We start from the raw sequence: 26,881 nt of genomic DNA, 5'->3' as shown, positions 1-26,881 counted from the left end.
TCCATCTGTAATTGTGTGATTTTAAATATTGAAATATAGTTTTATTACATGTTATGAAATTTGAGTTTATTATTTATAAACTTTGTCATAAAAAATTTAAGACTATCGTAAAACATGTTGCAATATAATATATGTGTAAAAAAATACAGGAAAATATCCTAACAAATATGTAAACATATTTGTTGTACGTGAACAAAAACTGATAAATAAATTATCTCAGGATAATCGGCATTATTGCATTTCGTGAGAATTATTCGTGATCAAACATTAAAAATTTGAAAAGCAATTTGCTCATTGTAGTTTGAAATTATTGGCACCTTAATTGGCAAACTAATGAATGTTACACAATTACAGTCGTTCTGTTTTCAACCTTTTCTTCATTCTTTTTGGACCAATATTAATTTGTCACTTTTGTTTGATGCGTTTGATGCAAATAAAATTCAAATTCAATAAAACAAGATCTGAATACCGTGATTATAATGAATTGACAGATGGAAAATAATCATTGACAGATGCAACCTCATTATCTTCTAATTTAGAAAAAAAAATAAGATTCACAGAACTGCATTATAATTTTTGAAGGTACATAAATTTCACGCGCAGATATTCATTTTAATCTGTTATTACGCTATTACTTTCACAGTACAATTAGCAGAATTCAATTAATAAATGCTCGATAGATTGCCATAATCGATATAAACAACCTGGCAAAAAACAATTAATTTTCGCTCGTTATAATATCCTTTCGGAAAAATATTTTCGTCGTGGAGCTTGTTAATTAAGGCGTGAAATTGTTGCAACAATGTGTACGATGGTCGTATCGCGAGTGGAGGGGCAAACGATTGTTGGCTCACACTCGCACGCACGCACGCACGCTTATGCACACGACGATTTGAAATTGAGTGCTCGTCGTAATTACGCTCGTATCTTCGACGGCCAGGCGCCAGCCATTCAATTTTTATTATCGCTGAATATCCAGTTCCGGCTGCGCTACATAATCGCGTTTGGCGCCTCGGTGCACTCGGGAATTACCCGGTTCGACGCCCTTGAAATTATTACGAAACGCTTATTCGGCGGCCATCAGGATCTACCGTGCAGCAGATAAAATGGTCCTTAAAGGCTCGGGCTCGTCTCTTTCATTTGTGCGGTACAATTTTTCAACTTTATCACATAAGAGCAGCTCGTAAGCGATACGCGTATGCCCAATCTCTCTCTCTTTCTCTCTCTCCTTGTAAATACTTAAAATTATTTTTTTATTGCGAAAGATTTTACATGTTGATTACACTATACATAAAAGTACTTCTCATTTATATAGTCATTTGTAAAGTTTAAAATAAATATAAAAAATGTCTTTCACATATACGCATATATGCGTATGTTTTTATGTGTATATAATATTTTTAACAAAAGAGACTAATTTTTTAAAGATAAAATATAAATAGAATATTTAGATAAAAAATAGATATCCCTCATTTGTTATGACACAATTTAGAAAACAGAATTTAAAGTTTAAAGATTTTGAATCATATAAAATATTGTAATATTATTTTTAAATGCGAATTTGACGTAACGATTTGGTCTGCTAATATGTTGTACAGAAACAAAGGTATTATTAATTAATTCTTCATTCAATGCATTAAATTCTCATCAGACTTCTTTTTTACAGACAACAAAAATGACCATTTTTTTATTTACATCGCAGCAAATGAGCAATAGAATGAAAAAAACTGATATAATTATAACTGTACAATTATATAAAAAATAAAATTATTCAGCAAGTCTTATTTTTGTTTCACCCTTTCTTAATGTGTTTGCGAATCAACAATGGAATACCAATCGCACAAATGCGACCTTCTACTTTAAATCATAAAGAACGTGAAAATCCTCTTAGACGGGGAAGGACTTCCTACTCTCTCGATTCGAGTCCGCGCATTAATTCGATTCACCCAGTGGCCAACCATTTAGTAATGAATAATGTTTGCGAAAGAAATTTGCGACGAATTTCGGAATAAGTTTAATTAGCTTGCGGTAGCTTTCGTGCCGGGGTAATTAGAAAAAATTTCAGGATTAAGCGGCCATTGTCCCGATGCCGATCTTGAATGGCGAGCCGCTGCCGTCGCCGCCGTCGGGATATTATACAGTCGCCTGTAAGGAAGACCAAACTGGCTCCTTCACAAAGGATTATTAATTGACTTCTGTCTCGTATCAGAGGGTCGCAGACGCTCAGAAGATCCTTAATTATCCTTGAAAACGACAGATCTTTGTCGTCCAAGATTGCTTCCCGTTGCAGCCGGTAGTTTGTCCGTAGATTGTCGACCGAATGGACAATCGTAAGGTGATGAGTTTTACCGAAACTTGCAGCAAAATTACGAAATGAAAAATGAACTTTGTGATTTTAATATTGATATCGTCATATCGTTACAAATCGATTTTCATGGCTATAAATCATGCGTGATATTAACGGACATTAAAAAGTATCTTTCACCCATAATGACTGATTAATATGTATATCAGCAGTATCGACAGAAGATTTATACAGCCGATTGTTTGTTGAGATATAAAGAAAGAGAGAAAATTTACTCGATCCCTTTCAGAATATTCTCCGCAACGGAAAACAACGGCGGGTATCGCGGCGATAAATTGGCAAGGGAGCGTCTTGCTTTTCGCCGGAGATGACGTGCAGTGCGGTACAATGAGAGAGCATAATATTCAGTGGCTGTGCGAATTGTCTTCCACCCCAGAAGTCACCCTCGGACCTATGATTGACTGTTTGTAGACTGGGTGTCTCTTAAACAACGGAAACGGACTGGTCTGGTTGCGACAATGAGATGCGACTTTCAAAGAAATATGAAAGAACATTTTCCATAATGTAAAACGAGGAACATGAATGATAGAATATCATGTCTCTAAAAAAACGATAACGTGTCTCTGATAGTTAATTTCTAATTTCTAATTTACGCCTGGAAAAAATAATTCTCTAAAAGGATGGAAAGAAAATTAATTGATAAATAAATAAATTTTATACCTAAAAAAATTATACGTTATACAGATTTGCGATATGTTTAAAGTTGACTTGAAGTCAATTTTAGCTAATATTTTTGAAATAATAAATTTTTATTGTTACTTGTAAATTATCTGTATTATGCTATTTTTTACGTAAGATGGTAAAATTGCGGTAATGCTGATACTACATGTACAATCGTCATTCGCCAATATAAAAGTTTTTATGGAACGTGATCTAACAACTCTTCTCGATATTAAAAGACGCCATTTACTGGCGAGCCCTTAATATCGCGCCTGAGGGTAAAAATTTGCATCGAAAGCGAAAGCGGGACGCAACCGAGGGGTATAGGAGCGCTGATGAAAATGAAAAAAACAAAATGTGATCCAGAACTTATCGACGTGTATAAATACGTTGTTTTTCCTTTGCCTGTTTCATTCGCGGTCACCAACCATTGATTATCTTTTTACGTTAAATATACATATATGTAGATTTGTGATATCTTATATATTTTACTCACAAAAGAAAAATACATATTTAAATCACAACACATTATATAAAATATAATGTATTTTTCATCAAAGGTAGTTCGAAGATTCGACGTTAAATAATTTTGATCCGGAAGAAAAGTGTTTTCTCATACGAGAGGTAAACGAATACAACACCAAACGTAACATGAAACAAAGTAAAAGGTGCAACGATTAACGTGTTCGCTCACGCGAATCTCTCTTCTCGTTTCACCTCGTAAAACACATAACGTACGTACGAAATATTTATCGCACGGATTAGGGATTGCTCAAAGGTTTTTCGGTTCTTATCTCTCGCAGAGTTCTTACGGCATTGTGCGCGCTTGCGAACTCATCAGCGTGATGGACGAGTAAGTGTAGAAAATCGTGCCGCGCCACTTCGAAATAGGTTCCTGATGTCTCTCTTACTGCACGGACGCACATATACCAACCCCGGCCCTTCCGCCTTTCTTTCCATGCTCTCCTCCCGTTAATGCTCTTCCCGCGAACGATAGTTCGTTCGCTCGAAATCGCTATCATCTACGGAAAGACGTTTATTTCGCCGCTCTAACGCTTATCTCGCGCGAAACAAGCTGCCGTTTTTTCCACCTCGTCGGATTCCGTCGTTAATCTTTTTTTTTTTACGAGCGATCCGAATCGTTCACTCATTTCGCGAGCGCATTTAATTGAATACCACAGATTTTATCGCCTAATTAATTTTACGGGATGGGGAAAATATAAGACTCTATATAAGACTCATGGAGTAGTAGAAATTATTTATATTAACTTATTTTCATATTAAAAAATTAACGGTTACTTTCTACTTGTGAGATATTTAAATTTTTCTCGCACAAGTCCACGCTATTTGTTATAATTAACGCGTATTTATAAACATTACGACATTATAGCCAGCTAATTATCTGAAAATTATCATCAGCGTGACATTAGATCGTGGAATGAGAAAATGCTAACGGATAATCTCGCCATCTAAAACGGCGGGAAAAATCCGCGCAGATATGTTTCCGATTTAATGATTACGCGTGGTTTATGGCGTATGGGAATTTGCAAACGCACTTTAGCATAATCTCGCTGGAAAGTATCGCGTCAATAATCGCCTGATTAGAATTTTATGATTACGAGTGCCATTCGTGAGACGGAGACTGGATCACAAATGCGGGCACGAAATATACGCCATGCGTATGCATGAGTCGGCTGTAAATAATCGCTCGTCCCAACATTGACTGTAATTTATGGTTAATTTGACTGCGCCTCGCGCTTTGATGGCTAATAACTGGGACTAATGACGAGCCTCTTAATATCATATGCAGCGGCAAAAGCCGGCAGATTTCGGAACAATAATCGGTAACGTTCACACCGATAAAAATTTAATCACCCATTATCAATTTTGAAACAAATTTGTCTTCAGTTTGATCTTTGTAATAAAATTTCTGAATAATGTATTTTCATTTTTTTATATTAACAGCAAAATAACTGTGTTGCTATTGATGTAATTTTATTTTACAACTATTTTTTTATTTTTAGAAATATAGAGTTATATTATAATAAAATAACTAAACTGTTTTAATTTTTATTAATTTGTTTTTCAAGTAACAATAGTCTTCATATCTAAATAAATATGATATCATGATCCTTTTAGATCTTTTTATGACAATAGAATTTAATTAGTTATGTAATTTAGTTCAAGATTCAATGACATTAAAGTTTTGCGATAACAAAGATCGCATACAGATCGATCATTCGAGTATAATCATGAATATCAATGATTGAGTACATAGATTTAAATACTATATATTAAATACAATAAATAAATATCACAACTGAGTATCTAATCATGAATTTACAATTCTTTTGATCAATATTTGAATTATTCGCATTGATTCGCAATTACGCGTTGTTCTTCATAAAATTATGGTTAACAGAACAATTAAAACAGAAGAAATAAAGCACTTATATGCAAGGGCTAACTATTTAATAATTCCACTCGGTATCGACAAATCGTCAGTAATACGACCATAATGTTTGCGTAACAACGTTAATAACACTCGACGTCGATGGAATCTATAATCAAATTACAACTGTCGTCCCACCATACATGGGTCCTCGCTATATATTCGCTCATAATTTCGAAGTATTTGGATCGAACAGAAACAATGAATTTTGCGTCCGAGTCGTCCGCCCACGAAAATTATTTTGATACAGACATAAATATTTACAGTCGTATTGGCACCCTTAACTGACATTAGATCACGAACTCATGCTAATGTGTTGCGAATGTCAAATCTTTCAATGTTGAAATTTTGTTTATTAAAAATTATATGATTCCAAAATGTAATTAATTTTTAAAGGTAATTGTGACTAAAATGACAAACTGTGAACTAATTTTCGTATTCTCTTAAAAAAACTCTCACTTTTAAATTATACACGATTTTATAATATCAACTTTTGTGTTCTCATCATTTTTAAGTTATTCTTTTATAAATATAAAACAATTTTCACTTACCCACGGCCAATAGAAAAATCTATTCGTCCGCATTCTGGTGCTGCAAAAAATAAAGAAGAAAATTTAAAACTTCATCAAATTCAAATTAAACTTAAGAATTATTAAAATTATTATTAATATTTTTATGCAAATTTTATCATCACTTTTTGCAATCTATCTTGAAATATATAATTTAGTAATCTAGTACATTTTCTATTTATTTTTGTATATAATTTATACTTGCATATATATTACATTTTCCTTCTTTTTGCTAAGAGCTACAGAAAACATTAATTATTCTAGTGACTGAATATCAAAATAATGGCAAAGATGAAAATAATTGCTAAAAGACAGAAAATATTAAAGATAATTGTGAATGACGACATCAGCTTAGTAAAAAGCAAGAGATCATCGCAATATAATACAACCTACGTTCCTAGCACATTATTTAATACAGTAAATGCATCGGTAATACTTTGGCGTTGTAATGTTGAACGTGATGCACGGCCGTGGCATAATAAGCGCCGTCAGCGGGTGCGGTTCGTTAATGAGAATATTATAATTGCAAAAGTTCCATTTGCTGAATCAACGCTGAGATAAATTATTGATGACCGGAAAACATTAACTATATTCTATGGCGCGTGCTTGACAATGCGAGGTTAGCATTAATTAGCAATGACTGCGTTCACAGATCAAAAGAAAACTCTTCGCGCGCGCAATCATAGAATTTTATATTAATGTTTAATGCGAATTTCATTTTTCTTCTACAAGTGAGATCAAAACGTTAGGAACCTTTCTGTACTATTATGTTTTAATTCAGAATAACTAAAAATATTAATAATTAAGGGTCTCACGCACACATATACACACACATTTCTCGTGGTGCTATGCGAAATGTTTATATGACATAAGAGGCAAAAAATGACATAATAAATTAAATGTTGCGTATAACTTAATTTTTTAATTTTCTCTTAAAAATGTAATAATGTCTTAAAATAATGGAATGTTTCTTAATAATCAATAACCATAACGATAACTGAAAAATGCACTATTATTTCAAAAAATTATTACACTTTTATGGTTATTCGGTTTGAAATTTTAATATAATGTTAATTTCATTTTAAATAATATTTTACTTTCTAAACGGGATAAAAATGTAACAATTGACAACTTGTCTAATTAACAAGTTTATATAATTCCGAATAAACATAAATGAGTGTATCTTTAACTAGATATATGCTAAGAAAACAAAAAATTGCACATATTTTTCTTTTATATACAAAATCGAAGTGTCGTATTTGGTTATGCAAGAAAGATCCCCGCTCCTTAATGCAACCAAAATTAAAGCCGTAATGCGGAAAGATACAAGTTGTAGATCCGGTAGAAATTGCCGTGCATCTTACCGAATCCCGTAGGACGAGTCTGAAGAGGGAAGCATGCATGCATATAAAGCGCGGCGAGGATACATGAGGGTTGGTGGCGAGCCTTGCCTGCCAGAAATTGTGTTTATACCGGCGCATAAAGAACGTTACGAAACGCGCGGGTGGAGGCGGTCGCGTCGCGAAAATTTAAAGTAACAAAAAGGTACGGCGGAATAACGAGAAATAGAAATGCCGAGACGAACGAGCGCGCCACGTATTTATTCCGCCACAGGGCGTCTTGCATTTCGCGCGTTTCTCTCCTTCAGTTTTTTCTTTAAACTTTTTTTTCAATTCTCTCAGTACACACGTTTCCGCTCTTCTCCCAAAATAAAAATATTTAGGCTTCAATAGTATTTGGGATTATAAGCTTGAGGATGAATTGGAATTAAATATCTAATAAAAATAAAAATAAAAGTTCACTCAATTTATTTAATTCCATTTAAATAGAGAAAATCAGATTAAAGCAAATAAAGAATATTTAGATATTTTAGTATTATATGTAATTGACAGCTTAGTCTTAATATATTAATTCAAAATAAATGTTTATTAAGTTACTCAATCTTTTACATTTTACTTAAAATTTGCTTTAAGTTTTACCTAAATATTTTACTTAAAAAATATTACACATCTTAGAAATCCGCATGTACTCCTTGATAAAAAGACAGAAAGATTAAATAAAAATTTATTAATGCAATGCGTTAACTCTTTATTTCATTTTTAAAATTATTGTATTCAAGAACAGATATACAGATATTGAATATGACATTACAGAGTGGAACATTCTGTTTTTCTAATATGTTAAGATTACACAGATAACAAATAAAGAAACGCGTATACTGAATTGGTGAGTTATCCCTAATTTATCGAATGAACGTCCCGCGAGCACTCGTATGGTAGATCGCGCTAATGGCGCGAGACTTCTTAATGAGAAAGCGCGTCTTAATAAAACAGCAGTACGGCCCGCCACATACACCAGAAATATCGGTGCGGCCGATAGAAGCCTCGGATTTACGCGAGCGCTAATGGCGCAGTAATCCGACGTCGGGGGTTTCCGGGGCGAGATGAAGCGAGAACTTGGCTACCGTGCGTGAGTGGTTACGTTAAGAGACCTCTTTTATTTATGCGATTTCGGCCGTGCCACCAAAATCATCGTGGCGGTAATATTCGTGGCGTTTCAGAAATGAGTATAACAGATTGGTCGCATTTACCAAATGGCACTGAAACATTTCGTGCCGCCATCAATTTCTCAAATCCGAGTGGGAAGTTCATGAGCAGCTCGAAGTACTCCTCCCACGTTACTACAAAATTATTTAGGTAATTAAATATACGTATATTTTCGCATTATGATCTAATTGCGTCGGGACTGATAACAAATGTAAATCGGATCGCGTTTCTACCGCATTTCTGCCACATTGCATGCCTTATATCTTATATCGCATCCCAACCAGCCGCGCATTAGTTACTACAGACCGGCAATTTTCGTCCGAAACGCGGCGGCGCGCGTGAAATAAACTACGAAAAAAACATAACTGCGAAAATATTGCTCGATACGTCACGGGTGATATACGGGGAAACCAGCGCGTGACGCGCGTTCTTACGTGCCGTGACACGTGAACCGGCCGTGATTAAGCTTCCACGAGCACGCATCCCACGACGGAATAAAATATTCAGCGATCGCGGGACGCGGTAGGAGGAGGACGAGGACAGGGGCTGGAGGAGCGGCGAGTTGTTTCGGGGAGTGCGCAACAATTTCATTACGACCGCGCTTTTAAACTTTTAATATCGCCCGGCGGTCGCCTTTATTGCGCGGCGCCCGCTCCTTTCAGGAGTACGACCTCGGCTTCGCGCGCTCGTCCTTCTTCCCGCTTGCTCTCGTGCGCGATCTAAGACTCGAGAACGGAATTAATGCGCGACTTTTATGAACGCTCCGAGTAATCAGCGTATTTCAAGTCGCGCGCATGTTTATTCGCTGCCGCCGTGCCACCGTTCCTCCTTCAGGAGTGTCCTATTTTTCAGTACCTGTATATTTTTGTTTTGCCGAATTTATTATCGCATCTGTTTGTACCAGTTTGTACCTGAGCGTTAATAAAACAAAAAAATAAAAGAAACTTTCGTAAAAATAGTATTCAAATTAATGATTAATTGAATCTATCCATTATAAATTCTCTTATTTTTAAATTTATGTTATTATAAAGAAAAGATTATTTTATTATAATGCTATATTCAACAGAGAGTTGTCTGCTCTTTTCGGTTTTTTTATTCTTTGCTTTTGATGCGTTACTCAAAATTTCTGTCATGTGCTTCATAAGCGCCATTATTGACAGCGTCGATCGTGGTTAAAATGTCGCTCAGCCAGTATTTTATTCAATATCGCGTCATGGCGCATAGGATCGCGAAATATTTACTGCGAAACGGGAAAGTTTCTCCGAATAGAGTACGTCCCGGGAATAACGTGTCGTAAACGTTTAATTAAGAGCAGGATAGTTTCTACAATGTAGTAAATACGGAGTGATAACCCACAGCACAGATTATTAAATGCGAAACATTACGATCGCCCTTTAACAGTTTACACTGTCAGCGCGGCTCGCGAAGCTTATTGTTCCCGCATCAACGGTATGCGCTCTAATTACCCTCGTATCAACCAGCTCATAAGTCGTTATGAAATGCAATTACTCGGTGCCGGATTGCATCCGCCATTTGTAATGCCGTCGTGCTGAATATACAATAACGCACAGATTAATATGAATGCTGGAAGAGGAATAATTGCTCGCTGCTGGCAAAATCGTTGTAATTTTCGGATTAAGGGGCTAGGTCGCGGCATCGGTAGCAATGATGCTACGACAAGCAGGGAGTAAGGAAAATACGGAATTTGTTCCAAAAACAATGCTGGGACGATAAAGTCACCTTTCGGTAGAATATATACGGTTTTGCAAATCTGATGATGTTCACTTTTTCGATCATTTCTATGTACTATAAATAAGAATCACACATTGCATATTTTCAAGACATTTTAAGTCTTTTTAATATTATTTTTATTATTTAAAATCCTGCATGAGTAGCTTTACACGCGACGCTCTGGTTCCTTCGGTTCTTCGTTCTAATTTCAGTACTGTAAGGCTAAATGAGTTAACAACGTTTATGAGCGTTAACGTAGCCGACTTGGCCGATACTTTGTTGTTTCTTTGATCACTTTATCACAGAGTCAGCTCGTCTATTGTACCTGTCTGCCGCCTCGCACGATATTCTCATCTCGTCGGCGCCCTATTACTTGGCCATCAAAGTATTTCCTCATACGTGCTACAAAGAAAATTCTGCACGCATACAGCTTCGATGAAATTTTAACTTAATCCAAAGCTCTATAGAAGAGAAAGTTACAAGAGATGCGAAAATTACGCAAAATAAGTATCTTAATTACATAGTCAACTTCATGTGATTTACAAAGATAAACAAATATACATATGCAATTAAATTGCATATCTTAAGCGAGTACTTATATTTTATGCACATGTATTGTTGTTCATCATATCCATTATAAAATTATGCTATTAAGAAACGAGAAGTTAATGTAATCAAGAATATTTACAGCTCAGTTTACAATTGAGAGTATATGCTTTTAATTTAATTGCAGTATTATTTAAAAAATTATATGTAAATGTATTTAAGTATAATATACATAGTTAAAAATATTATATAGTAGATACATATGTATATTATACATACATACATATATATATATATATATATATAATATTAACTTAATAATCTCTTTATCTTAAGATTTTTTATTTGTTAATGTGATTAATTTATCACAATTTGTAATACATATAGAAATCATTCAAATAAGAAAGATAAATAAAGTATTTATCAATCAATAAGTATATACATAAATCGATATATAAAACAATTTTTGCTATTTTCTCTGTTGTTCCAAAATTGAAAATGTTGAAACGACAAAAACAATTATAAAAATGAATGTGAAGAAAAAAATCCAAAGAGTTTTTTCTTTACATTGATTTTTATAATTTTAAGGAATAAAGAGTGCAAAATAAAATTGTCTATATATAATAATATTTTTTAATGTGTTGAAAAACCAAGGAGAAACATACCAGTCTGCTGGAGAAAAATTTTCTTGTTACGTTTATTCTAACTAAAGCGAAACTTCTGCTTCATGTAGACGGGACTAATTAATTCCGCGATCGTTAGAAGACCAGTCGTATTGTCGTGAAAATGACTCGCAGCGAAATGTCCGGCCGGAACGTGTCACTTTCATCCCGCCTTGTTGCCGGTGTGGAGGTTGGGTTCTGTAATTAAAACGGGCAAACAGAATTACCTCGAAATTCGGGAACGAGCACCGTGGCCTGAGGATAGGCCGCCTAATTGACCCATTTTCACGGTAATAGATCATCTCAGCTACCTGTGCTAGTACCCATTACATAACGCCGCAAGATGGAAAAAAGAGCTATCACGAAATTGCTGACAAACTCGTCATCAGTATATAGACAGATCCTTAAGTTCTGCGAATTAAGCAAAATGCTAAGATTAATTCTAGCTTAACTGTTGATCAGTGTTGGAATATTTGTCATGTTGCATGGAGATTTTTGATTTCGCGAATCGTACGGTAAGATTTGCTTTTGTGTTCTCATTAAAAAAAAGACTTTGTTAAAGATGCGCATTTCTTCAAGAGAAGAAACTGAACTTTTTTGTATCTTTTATGAGTACTACAAAATTTAAACGAAAATTTGAAAAAATTGTAGAAAGAATGACGTAGAGTAATATAAAAATTTAATTAATAATAGAAAAGCATATTATATAACTAATAAAACGCACAATGCGTTTCATTCACTTTCATTTCTCATTAAGGAGATACAAACTTAGGATAGGAAAAATTAGAATAAACCTTGAAAAATTTTTCTTTCAAAAAATTAATTTTAATTAAAAATTATTGTATATTTAAAAATATACATTTTTATTTATAAATTTTGTTATCTATCTTTTATTTATCATTTTTATTATTAAAATTTTTTTAATTGAAAACATGGTACTAGTTTTTCTAAAATAGTTTCTACGATAAAGTATAACATTGTTGTTTATTATCTGAAACAAAAAATCAAAATATTCCTTTTAAAAAAATTTTAAAAATTTGTTTATATATAAATAATTTTAAAAATAACGATTTTCTGCAAAATAGTAGTATGAGTAATATAGATGTAGAAATTTTTAATAAAGAATCTTACTTTTCAAATTTATAAAATATCTGTATAAAATTTTATTTTAATCGATCAATTAGTTTCAGAATGTATCAGTTACCATTTTCTAAAAATTATTTTAGAAAAAGCACTTTTAAAGATTTAGATAAAATTATCAATGACAATTCTTTTCATATTTACATTGAATCATTAATTGTATTATATAATTCATGATTTTTTCTCTTTTTTTTCGATATTTTTACCTATCTAGGTGTAACCTTTTAATAAGTCAATGAAAAATAATCTCTTCATCCAACGCTCGTTAACAAGATTTGATAGGATTTGTGTGCCCATAAAAAATTCGGGATCTCTACGCAGATATTTTGAAATGTCATACTGAGCATGCAGTCGGATTGCATGTAAAATCCAGTTGGTTGCGCGGCCGGTAGTGAAGTTTTAATAAATTTCGACAATTTCCGCGCCATGGAATTCTAACACCGCAATGCAGTCTCGGTGATCTACGGGTAAGCGGAGATGTCACTTTATTTCCCGTTTATTAAACATCATTAGAGCCGGTTCTCCGTATGATGCTCTGCAAACCATTTTCGCTGCAAATGTTTCCCAACCACAAAATATTTTCTAATCGGTCGCGATTTATTTAAAGAACGTCAAGCCATGTGGTTTAGAATGTATTTCGGTACAGTTAATCTATTATATTTATTCTTAAAATTATATCACGATAACATGCACGTAACTAATTTTATTTTAATATTTCTCGGACAATAGAAGCTCAGATTGCAAATTAAGTTTTAAGTCATCCATCTAAAATAAAATTTATAAAAAAAGCAATACAGTTTCCCAGTAATCTATTATATAAAAAAGAACATAACATAGATTACATAAAAGTATAAAACAGTATATTCTATTCCTTTTATCTTGTTGCAAATGTTTCTATAAAAAAAAAAAGTTAAATAATTTTTTTCTTTATTGTATCATTTTATGTTTTACATGCATGGCTTTAATCTATAAGAATTACTTCTGTAAAACAAATTTATCAATAAAATTGATTCTTTCAAGTAGACGGTAATAGCAAAAGAATTTTTTAATATTTTTTTGAAAGTTTGAACTTTATCGCAAACCGTGCAAGAAATATTAATATGTTCAAAATGCAAATAATTATTGTTGATTTTACATTAGATAGAAACTTAAAAATTATACTTTTGACGTAATATTATTTTTTTGTATTATTGTCTGTTGGAAACTATGGCAAAATACTTCTAACATGTCCGACTACAATCGCGGCGAAGATGACGACGAGACGGAGCAGAGACTGGTCGACGATACGAATCGGGGAAACTTGATACCATGAGATCTTAACTGCGGATGCAGCTACTTCCACGGAACAGGAATCTCGCGGCCGGCACGCATACGCGTGCACGTACGCGGCACGGGCTGCTACTATGGCACCAGATCCGCGATTCTGCGGCACGATTATCTGCCGACGCTTATACACTACATATACACACGCTTGCGCGCATAGCTCGTGTGTTTCCTCTCTCTAAAGGATACCTTTGTCTCTATCCTGCAAAAATGCTGAAGCGACAATTTCGTGGAAGGATTTGCTCGCTCCTCATCCTCGAGGAGTATCGAGTATCCTAGGGCGGATTGGTAAGTCTGTTAAAATTTTTTGTCTCGCTCCGAGATTCACGCAAATATGTATGTGTGTGTGTGTGTGTATCGTTCTGTAAAAATTTATATTATTTTTGCACTACTACTTTTTTTAAGCGATGCTTAAATTAATTGTATAATTTGTATGTGGTAATCTATGTTCAATGTAGAAAAGTTACATGCAGTTTAGAAGACAATTTTATTTAAAGAAACAAGATTAATCATGCACATTAAGAAAAAAGTACTTCAAAATTTATTTGAGGGATATAAATTTCTTTCACTAAAATAAATCTTTCTTTAAATACGGCGAAATAAAATTTTATTCCTATTTCCTTATTTTAGCAAATAAGAAAGCTGATATACATTTCACAGAAATTCTGATATCATAATTAACTCTTTTTATAATTAATAAATGTCAAATAAAACGTTACAAGTAACATATATTTGCTTCTGAATATTAAACTTTTTTTCCTCATTGTATATGGCCAATCTGATTAGACATCTGATTAATCTTTCGATATATGAAACTATTCTCAAAGTGATCAAATTAAAGCAAAATTTGTAGGTAATAGATAAATAAAAATGCAACTAAATAAAAACGGGAATAATTGGGAATAATATTTCTTACATCAGGAACACAAATACAATGAAAAATTCTTGTCTGAATAATAATAGTTTTTCTTACGTTTTAAGCAATGAAAATTCGAACAAAATTTTCAAAATCCTTAAATCGTGGTAATCTCCATTCAACACACTTGGTTTTCTTCCACAGGGAAAAAAGGTAGATTGGCTGCGTGAACAAATTAGAACGAAATTTGCGAGCGAGTGCGAACGGGGTACAAATTAAAAAAGAATCAGACATAGAAGAAAGCGAGGAGGAGAGAAATTTCCTAATTACCGAGAAAACACGCACGCACGCGGGAGTAGCCGAGCAGAAAAAAAAGGAATAGAAAATGCTCGGAGTGACCCTGCGGGGGTGGCTGGCCCTACGATATTCATGTTCCCAGATTATTTATGTCCCGCAGAACGAGCTGCCGCACGCGCTCTGCGAAACGCAACTCGTGCGCTTAACACGTACATTATAAAGGGTGAAAGGTTGGACGGATGATTGTATGGAAAAAAAAACAGAAGCCACCCCCTGCAAAGAATGATCGTTTGAATCGCGTGGATCTGTGGACGCTTTCTAAAGTAATGTTATTTGCATGCGAAAAACACAGACAAACTGGGCTATTCGTAATATCACTCCCAAAATCAGAAATTTAAAAAAGTTATACAGCGAGAATAAAGGAAATCGCTTTTCTTTATCAATATTAAAATTATTTTGTGTCACATGCAGCTTTTCGACTGAGAACATACAATCCTTTTCTTTTCCCGCACACAATCCGGTACGACATCTTTGTTCCAGCACAGAGAGAATCTGGAGCAACCGCACGAATTTTTAACTACTTCATTCCGAAAACTGTGTTTTCGACATTGTACGTGGCACTGAAACATGCAGAGTGATTTTCGCGCGGTGATAAAGCGATGTTCGCGCCGGATAGGACGCCAAGTACGAGAGGTGTGGCATTGGCAGCACGCGTTACGCGCATAATTCATGCGATTCAGCGAGACGTACACGTGTACGAGCGTATATTTTATTGTACCGATTCTGATAAGGAAGACGCGATACTCGCGCTCGCGGGAATCGATATTTAATGAAGCTACCCGGACTCGCACTCACGCTCGTGCCGACAGATAATAAAACTCGCGCCCACGGAAGAAACTTATTGCCCGATGGAACGCGAATTGACGAGTTTATCCTGAGAAAGCACTGCTGCTTCTTCGCGAAGCTCATTTATTACGAAAGCAAACAATACTCTCTTCAATAAAACTGGCCGATCCGATGACCGGTGAATTCTCAACAGTAGTCAGGCATTTCATTCAATATTTATCTCAAAAAGATAGGTTATTTCTATTTTTTTTTTAATTCTTGAAAAAAATCGATTCTTTATGTACCGTAGCTATGTTCTCTTACATATTTTAACAATCTTAGAACACAAGTCACTCTCGAGAAAGATATTTGAAGGAATAGAATAGAATCTCTGTATATTTCAGATTTTAGAATATTGTATATTTCAAAATTATAATAATATACTGAACTTTTAAATATATGTATGCATAAATTTGATTGTGTAATTTTAAAAAAGAGAGAGATAAACTTATCCAGGTATAATGTAATATATAGTATGAATAAAGATTGTAATGCCAAAAGAAAGATAAATTATGGAAGTTATAAATGAGAAAGATGGATCATATTAGAATCTCTAGTTAATTAAATTCCCCGCGTTCTAGATACATCAACAGAAAAAATGACTAAATGTAAATCAACGCAAGGTAGATGCACGAAGCAGCGCTTTTGCGGTGTCGAAATATTGTGATTGATTAACTGCTCGGGTGATTCACTCGCCGCATCGCAGACGCGATGCAGTTTATCAATTATTTTCTGCAGCCGATAAATCGGAACTTTCGATAATGGATCTTGACAGGAAAGGAATGGCAGGTTTCGATGAGAATTTTTCTTTTTCCTTTTAATCGTCTATTTAATGCTTCTCTCTATCGATCAATTTGATGATTCTCTATTAAGCTTTGTTAGACATTTCAGCAGTCAATCAGCATGTGTCACGATTAAAATGTATGACCTGTACTGGAATTGGCGAAACATGCTTACAATTGTCTTACAATAACTGGTTGAAGATTATAATTAGTCACTTATATATGAATTTATTTTTACACTTTACATTATTATTAATTTATTTTATTAGCATTGAATAAAATATTATAATCTCTCTAATTTTTGCAGTATAAAGTTAGATACTGCTAGTACAACTTAGTAAATCATATAATACACCAAATTTTAGTTACGATGCTTGACGATAAAATCTACAGCATAAAAGTTCATCGTGTATTAGTTGCGTCGATCATTATTGGCGTCATTTGTAAGCGACGCGTGTAAACAATGGGGCGGCCGCGTTATTAATTTATTGACGAGTTCGAGCGTGCCCCGGGAATCAATTAATATCGCCGTGCATTTTCCGTCTCCACGGAAGGCTCAAACAAAATCATGAGTGGCGATCGAGCGAACATATGAACCACATCGACCGTGGGAAATGTATGCAAACAGAAGGCTTAAATATTCTGCCTCGAAATGGTCATTGCGTCCGATCAGATATTGAGCGAGAAAATACATAACCCGATTCATCAGACATGTCGTAATATTTGCCTGATCTGAAGGTGTGAAAATATAACAATTTAATGAGAGAACTCGACTATCTAGCTCTCGCGAATCTAGTTATTCAGAGACTCGAATGGAGCTAAAAATCCATTACTTTATAAAAATTTCCATAAATACTTTTAAAATTATAACCAATTAAAGATAAACTGTTATTAACGTAATTATTTTCAATCGAATAAGTATTAATCGATTACTCTTCATTTAATTTCAGATCAATTTTATCAAGGAGGAAATTTTGGCTTTGCACAATATTGATCGAAGAATTTACACAAGATAGTTTTCGGAATTATCTTGCGTAATATCACGGGCATAAGATGCAGGTTTCGCTATAACCAAGAGAAGACGAATATTTTTGGAATCAAGAGACGAAATTATGGTATCGAAGGTAGCGCTTTTACAACTGCTGAAAGTGCATTATGTGGTGCATTAAGCACGCTGCGCGCTTTGCACCTTCATCATACGCGCGATGCGAAGCGATGCGTCAATTTAAAACGACGTGTAAATTCAAACGAAAAGGCTTGTAAGTCTCGAGGGGTCAGAGAGACAGCTCGGTAGCTAGATAATTTAGCCGACACAGTGAAAATATCCGAAACAATTTTGCTGATACGCTTCGGGACGTCCAGACACGATTCCGGTATTTTTCCACTCTTCTATTCGCGTACTACTTGCTAGTTCTTTTTCTCATCGTTTACTTATTTTCTCAAGTTTACTTCTCTATTCTCTTATCTACGTTTCCATTTTGTCTTCTGTGTTTATATTTCTTCACTATACTTTTCCGTATTAATATTTCTTATTATAATTATAAAATATTGTATAAATAATAAAGATGATAAAATGTGTGTGTGTGAAATCATTAATTCACTTTTCAAACATATACGATTTATATCATTTTTTTCTCTAAGCCTTGTTTCTTATAATTTCTATTCTTTAATATGTTATAAAAATATTGTGGGTAGAGACCGGGAGAGACGAGGACAGACCGGGAGAGACCGGGAGAGACCGGGAGAGACGGGGAGAGACCGGGAGAGGCAAGTACAGACCGGGAGAGACGGGGAGAGACGGGGAGAGACCGGGAGAGACGGGGAGAGACGGGTAGAGATGGGGAGAGACGGGGAGAGACCGGGAGAGACCGGGAGAGACCGGGAGAGACGGGGAGAGACCGGGAGAGACCGGGAGAGACGGGGAGAGACGGGTAGAGATGGGGAGAAACGGGGAGAAACGGGGAGAGATCGGGAGAGACCGGGAGAGACCGGGAGAGACGGGGACAGACCGGGAGAGACCGCGAGAGACAGGTAGAGACTGGGAGAGACGGGGAGAGACGGGGAGAGACCGGGAGAGACAGATAGAGACCGGGAGACCGGGAGAGGCAAAGAATGTTTCTATTTTGTTTAAATTAAGGTAATAAGAAAAATAAAGATGGCTGTTATTTTATTGAAAAAAAGGAACTTATTTAAAACAGTCTTTTGAATGGATTTCTAAATCCATGGCAGCTTTTAGAAAAAAAAGTTAAAAGTACGTGAATAAATGAATATTAGATTTATTAAAGATAGATAAATGCTTATTCAAAAATAAAATAAAAAGAGCAACAGTAAAACAAGGCTCTTGAAAGTTAAACAACGAAAGCAAAGAAAATTTGAAAAAAAACGTAGCATAAGAATAGAGAGCCACAGCAACGCGTGGCAGGGCATAGCTAGTATGTTATAAAAATATTGTTTTGACAGTATTTTATACATATTTCGCATGCTAATATCATTTACAAAATAATTTACGTCGACAAATTCCAATGTTTTCTACTTCTACCTTGTAATTTTATCAAAATTTTGAATTTATTTAATATTATATTATGCTATATCAATAAAACATGTATCTTTCTGTCGAATATGCTTGATTTTTTAAATAGTTTTATGATGTGCAATGCACATAATGTGTTGTGTGTTGTGTGATCAAAAACAAGAATTACATAGTTCCCTCAATTAATCATGAGTGCGCGAGTACATGAATGTAACACAACTCCGAGATAAGGTAATTTTTGCGCGCGTCTTTATGCAATGCACGAAAGCGATCTTTTTTTTTCATCCGAGTAGCGCATCCTCACAATAATCTTAAATCCCGTGTGTGCTCGGCCACACTAAATAAATTCTGCCTAATTACCTTGTCCTCTCGCGCGAGCTTTATTCGTTCTACGTGAACGTAAGGTTTACGATAATGTTTAAGGATGAACCAGTCTCTACTTAGGGTCGTAAAAGAGCAAGGGTTATATCTCTCTTTAAGAAATATGAAAAACAAAATATTATAAAATAGCTCTCGAGTCTTTGCTAAAATATATTCTACTTTTAATAATTTTTAGATGTATGTTGTAATATATTTATTTAGTAATTATCAAAGAAATGGTTTAGAAAATCTTATTTGCAATTTAAATATATCATTTTATATGTAATGAATTATTTAATTCCGAATATTAATAAATAATGGCTTTCCTTAAAATTTATTATTTAAAAAATCGAAAAAGGTCAATAATTTATTATTATATTAAAATATTTTAGATAAATCGCATTAGCGTTTTTTTCTATATAACAAAGGAATATTAATAGTCTTTATATCGTCAACAAGTTGATTAAAAATTCATGAAAGAATCATTACGCTTGGTAATACAACTTGTTCATATAAATCCTATAATATTACAAGCAGTAGATGTAAGCTTTCACGGGTACTGATTTAATTACAATTTTGTAACGCGCTTCTTGAGACTGAAAAGCACACTTAAACAAAGATGAAGAAGGCGGTTCGACAAAGCTGATAAAAGTGCCCTTACACGAGCATGGATATCTTACCCCAAAATTATGAGAGGAGGAGACGGGTCGTACAGAGTTAAATTCTCACTCTACTCGCGCATAATCGCCACTTCAAATTAACTTTCATTTTTTATATTTTCTCACGTGTCCATCTCGATAAATCTCCGTTAAATTTTAATTTTTTAAATTAATCCTGTCAGCTTGCTATAATGAATAAAAATATTATCAAATAATTTTTCATTTTTATCAGAAATTAATAAACTCAAAAATATTATATAAAAAAAATTTAACAATATAACTTTCTTCTTTTTTATTTAAAAAAACAAAAAATTTGCAAACAATATCAAAATAAATGTTACTTATTTCACTAATTACATATAACAGAGACATAAATGTAAGTTTTTATTATATTAAAAAATTCATTATATTAAAATTATGTTAAATTAAATGTTACTCTGTTTTGAAGTATATTACTAAATTCCGTAGTACAAAATTGTATTTGTGGGACACCAAATTTGCCTGTCTATTAAACGGATATTCCAGGTAGCCGCCGTCTCGAAAGGGAACATTCGTATTAGGCACTGAAACAAATTGCGCTGCCGACAATCTCCACGGACGATCTATCCTTGGGTCCGAGCGGGATAGACAAGAATCATGTTTCCTCGAGAACGCAAAAGGTTCTCTTTGAAGGCGAGAAAGACCGAGAATAGACCTCAACATTATTTTTAATTGAAGAAATTTGGTTGGATTCTAATGACGCATTATTAATTGCCATTGGAAAATACAGTTCAATCAATCATCTCAGATATTACAAATAATTTCATAAAATTAATTATTTTAAGTTCTGTAAAGCTTTCTATGTAATTGAGATGTCCTGAGATATCACAAACATTTATTTCTTATCCAGATAATATAATATTTAGATCATTTATGTAGAATATATATAATCTTTTGAAAGGTAATAGAATATATAAGAAATTGTATGATGAGTAAAAAATAATAAATAATTCCTCCCAGTGTGATTTTCTTATAATAAAATAATTTTAACATAAAATGCTGATATACGAATATATCCATATAATATGCCATACTGTCTTCCCGCAAGTTAACGCTGACGGACGTAAGAATAACAATATTTAAGCTACAATAATCTTCCTACATAATAATTATTAATTATTAATTATAATTAATGATTTTTCACGAGAGAAATTGATACATCGCAAATTCTCGCAAGCCGCAATAAAATAACACACATTAAGTTCTTGTATCAATAAATAAAATTGTGCCGGAAACGAAATATCCAAAATGCATCTCTCCCTCTCGATAAAGAATAACATTTTCTTAAAAAATTACTACCATAGAGTAAACAACTTTAGAAATCTTTTAAAAGCATTAGATTACAAACCATTCTCTCAAGAGATACTCTTCGAAGGTATTCGCTTAAAAACAAATGTGCCGTACGATCGGGTCGAACGATAGGTTGGCACTGATAAATCGCCGCTAATTATGAAATCTTCGTCTGCCCTCATCGACGCCTCCGGACTGTAACGTCGATTTCGATGGCGCAGCTCGCCATCGTAAAACGGGGGCGCTATTAGTTTCGATCGGATCGCACGCCGGGCTCCCTCGCTTTTTTTATATTTAGAATATCCGCGTCTCGCGGGAGGGAAGACGTCGCAGCGACTACGAGCGCAGCGAGGCGGTTCAGCCGCTTGCAACTGCACTGCAATTAAATGCGCGCGCGTAACCGAACACATCGTGCGGCAGATTTATGCGTCACTGCCGGCTACGAAGTCCCTCTTTCTCTCTCCCGCCGTTTCCCTTGCCCTGTTCTAGCCCCTTCCGACCCTCCGCGGTACGGGATATCCGCCCTCTCGTCCCGCGTCCCGGAGGAGAGGAGAAGCAGACAGCCGAAGTGATCGTCACGTATCTCAATCCCGGAGGAGGTGGACGCGCCCCGTGTGCTTTGATTAAGTGTTACGCGCGTTTAACCGAACGCCGTGCCCGGAAGCAACACTTGCCCTCCCTTCGATCGTCCGAGAAGACACCTTTCATTTCACTCCAGTCTGCCTTTGTCTCTCGCACACAGTAATGCAATAAATCTAAAAGGTTTACGCTGATTTCTGTGAAATCAAGAATCTCTCTATTTACAATTCTAAGCTTCATATTTCCACAGCTAGTAGGGCAATATAAAATAGCTCCGGGCAGCCGGCTCTTTGATTACACTCCGCTACGTTCTCAATACCGGCGGCGGCACTTGGCGTGTAATTTCCAGTCGTAGAAACAGAAAACTCGTCTCGCAGTCTCACTTCGGGTCTCGGTAAAAATGTCAAATAAATGCACTGTTCGAAAGACGATGTTCGGGAACACGATGAGAGGGTAGGAAGTCGCTTTTTTGTTTCCGAAAACGTCCGACCTCATATCGTCTGGTCGGATAAGAAATCGCCGCCGCGTTGCGTTCCTCGAACTTCTCCAATAATACTTTCAGCGTCGCCTTTCGTTCTGAAAAAGCTCTCTTTGAGTTCGACACGTCGATGCAGTTATCGCAGGTGGACACACGCGCCTCGGGGAAACGAATCGCTGACTCGCCCACCGCGAGACTCGTGCTCGGCGAGATGAGAAAATAACGCCCAGAGTATCCCGGGCGATCGACACCGTCTATCGTCGCGTTCAGAGTGAAATAAAAAGTTTCCTCGTTTACCGAATCGCTCGCCGCCGGCTGCATAACTGAAATAAAAACGAGCCAATGCTTCTGTCCCACTTTTCCGTTGACGTTCTCACTTACGCCGTTCCCAAGTGCATCGCGCGATGCAAAAAATTAAACAAAATTTGGAAGAGCTACTTTTTGATACGTTAAACCATTATTATTCTTTAATTGAAACTAGAGATGAAAATTACTTCACCTAACGGTAACTTATTCAGTAAATTACGGTAAATCACTGTAATTTTGAAAAGACGACTGCTTCTGTTCTTTTTTACTTGATCTTCATTACTTGACGTTGGAAACGTTCAATTTATTTCTACTATATACTACATACAGGTTAATAACACTTTTAAATGTGTAGAAATATAATAAAGACTGAAGCATTACATATTGGTTAACATTAACAAAGTATTGCTCAATAAATTTTTCAAAGTTGTAAAAGATAATTTTGATTACGAGCAGTTTCAACGTTAATTACTTTCAGTCTCGTCGAGAAGCATTTTTCGTGCTTCGATGAATCATGAATATGCTGAATGTATTCTGTAACGATTCCTTCCGCAGGAAGGAACTCTGCTCTTGCTCGGGAAATTTTACAAATGCAATTCTCAACGGGCCGACAATGGTAATGCACTGGCGTGGCGCGTGGCTGCACCGAATGTAGTGACGACGCGCGATCCCGTGAGCGCACGTGGAAACGGATCCATAAATACATGACGCTTTTAAATCCCTTTTAAATTCCATTTAAACGCGGCGGATGTATATGTGCCGCATTTAAAATTCCATTTTAAAGGACCAGTTATATTGTCTTTGATACATGGCTTAAAAACGATGAGTCTTACGACGAATCGCTTTCGAGGTATCAGTTATCGCGCGCGTGTGCGTGCACAACACAACACTTCATCATATAATAAATTAAATGTACTCATTTTTATGCGCACGGGCGCGAATTTGCATTTGCAATAACACCGCGATAATTTTTTAACAGTTAGCCATTCGATGAGAAACGTACAAATGTGCGTGCAAAAATATATTACAAAAATTTTTTTTATATCAATATTTTATTACACTCTTTTCACTTTGTACGTGTATTTTATGTTTTCTGAACATTACATGTATAAAGTTTCTTTAGTATTGTTGGTGTTGTTCTGAAGTTAGTATTGTTAGAATTCACAAGAAAATTACGACGCGAAATCTTCAAAAACTTAATGTTAAATAACAAACTTCAAGTTCGAGTGAGAAATTGCACTCTCGCGACTTTTGCGCGAAATATAACGCGCAATGAAATGCACTTCACATGAGAGGCCTCATAGATTGCAACTACTAAGATAGATGCCACATACTAGGGACTCGTACAAAGCATCTAAGGGCAAGGAATTCACGAGCTCGATCGTTCTACGCAAACGACTTTAACCCACTCAGAGATAATTCTCTTCCGGCGCTGCCGGTTCTTCCGCTAATGAAGCGCGCTTCTTTCGATGATTTAAAGTCAATTTACTGAGAACGTTATCACGCTCCGGCAGTTACCATTTAGCGCTATTTAAGCGCAAATTTCAAGAAATTTATGGCGTTATAAGAATGTTACATTATTTAATAAACGTAATGGAGGCAAGGTTGCTTTTTCACACAATTACACTTATGCGAATAAAAAAAATTTCAACTCGAAGACGTGCAATATTAAAATTGAAAATAATCACCTCGATTAATGAATTATATCAACATTAGAGACATCCCAAGTATAAATATTTTGCGATACAAGAACTCAAAGTAAAATAAATACATTGGAAATATCGAGTTAGACAATTATTCCGCGAATATTCATCGATATCAATTTCCTTCCACCCCTTTTCTTTGCACGGCGATTACTTCGGATAAAATATTTCAAATTAAACCCGTCTCTGCTTTCAATACTTCCTATCTATTCTCCAATCTTTTTTTTTTTTTCAACGCATTTCCCTTTTTAGATAAGCCCCGTTACATAAAACGAGCACTTTTTCTTAGGTGGTTCAATTTAGGCGCATACATCCGTAACCCTCTATATGTTAGATGCACTGGGCGGGGCGCACTAAATCTCGCTAGAGTGAGACGCAATGTGCTTTCGGGGGATCGATATTATCGGCGATTCGGGGATGGGAACGAGGGAGGTTGGGAAAGAGCATGAATTACCGGGATGTCATTCGCGACTCGGACTGCACTCACGTGCGGCGAAAACGAGTCGGTCGAGCGCGGTGCATACGATTTCGACCGGTCCATTACTTCTCCGGCGATGCGCTTCTCCTCCGGAAGACGCAGCTCTCTCTTTCTGTCTTCCTCCCTCCTCATCCCGTTGCATCAGATCCCTTCCGGAACGAACGCGCGTTTCTTTCTGCGCGGCGGTTTCGTATCCGCCGGTGATAAACATCGGCTACGTGCCAAATGTGCATGCTCGCGGCTTCTTGAGATAGCGCAAGTTGCATCCTCCCACCTTGAACATTCATATGTGATGTCGATCGTTCTGATCAATTCCCGCGCCCACGATTTTCCTATCGCCGATCGAGCCGATTTAACGAAGTTCTTCGTTGGATAGTCTTAACTTCGGGAAAATGCAACAAACCATTAACCCGTTAAAGTTTTCGTTATCTTAAATCAAGCACATTTCGATTTGATCTATTTTATCACAAACGGTGGCCTTTTATAATTGAAAAAAAAACGATAAGTTCATCACATGTACGTACAAAATTATTTTTTACAATAATTCATAAGTTTTCGTTATTATGACAAGCGCAAACGCTTGTAATAATAATGATAATATACGTTTTTTAATTAATTGTAACTCTTTGTATACACGATACAGTAATTTTGGCCTACAATTTATTTTCTTTGAAAAACCCAAAACACACTGCAATTATAATTTATATAAAACTTTTTTAAAATAATAAATAACTGTAATAATTGTGCTTTTTGTGAAAATTAAAGTGTAGAGAGTCATTGAAAAATTTTTTATGTTTGCAAAAGTAATGAAAATTAACTCAAAAAAATATACAAAATTAAGAATAATGTAAGGCTTTAATGATAAAATCAATAAAAAATATAATTTAATGTCTTTATGAATAAATTTCTCATTTAGAATTAAAGATATGTAAAGTACTGAAAGAGGTCAACGAGTTTTGGTAACGACATTCTGTTAAAGCGACAAAGAAATGACCGTCGAAATTAATGCCTTGTTCGAGAAACTTCTTGCATTGAACCTACAATTCCGCATCGGCAGTACGCGAGGCGCAGCACAAAAATGCAGTTCAAGAAGAATACCGATTCAAATAAAAGAAGCGTTTACAGCGACCCACTTCTTGCTCGCATCTCCATTTCTCGTGCGCAACCACCCTCTCACTCTATCCCGTCCTTCACCCTCTCACGTCGCTGAAAATCCCGTATCCTATCTTATCCCGACTTTCTCTCGAAAGAAATAACTGCAGTTGTACAATGCATCTCCTCGAGGCACTACACGTTCGCCAACAACACGACGTAAATAGAAATAAAAACGCAGCTAAACGCAGGTAAGCGAGAAAGAAAGAGAAAGAGAGAGAAAGAGAGAGAGTCTTCCGTTTCGTCTTCGACAAACATTTGCGCGCTTCCTGATACAGGAGTTTTTCTCAGAAACATTCGAAAGACAGAGATTTCTTTGATTGATGTCTTTTTCGAAACATTTGATGCAAACGACTATATATAACAGAAGGCTATTCCAAATATCGTCAGCTTTTCTTTTCATCGAAAATCAATGTTCCATATCCTGTAAAATCCTTATTGCAACATAAATAGCAGTTATATGAAATGTATGATTTTATTCTGTATACGGAAA

At 35.3% G+C, this 26,881-nt stretch overlaps 1 protein-coding gene across 7 annotated transcripts in view; it reads right to left on the bottom strand.

Moving 5' to 3' along the window:
* LOC114253999 overlaps window positions 1–26,881 on the bottom strand; it is a 419,778-nt gene that overhangs the window by 152,204 nt on the left and 240,693 nt on the right. For 4 of the 7 annotated variants that reach the window (XM_036285528.1, XM_036285527.1, XM_036285525.1 and 1 more), the window contains exon 8: window positions 6,029–6,068. In XM_036285528.1, the coding sequence (XP_036141421.1) occupies window positions 6,029–6,068 (40 nt within the window). Of the gene's footprint in view, window positions 1–4,224; window positions 6,069–11,534; window positions 11,730–26,881 lie in introns of those variants that run through there. The other 3 variants (XR_004962849.1, XR_004962850.1, XR_004962848.1) reach the window with 2 other exon arrangements.

The sequence above is a fragment of the Monomorium pharaonis genome, chromosome 4, assembly GCF_013373865.1.
Source record: "Monomorium pharaonis isolate MP-MQ-018 chromosome 4, ASM1337386v2, whole genome shotgun sequence".
Lineage (NCBI taxonomy): Eukaryota > Metazoa > Arthropoda > Insecta > Hymenoptera > Formicidae > Monomorium > Monomorium pharaonis.
The sequence above is the reverse complement of the archived record's forward strand: the minus strand, read 5'-3'. Positions and strand labels throughout refer to the sequence as shown.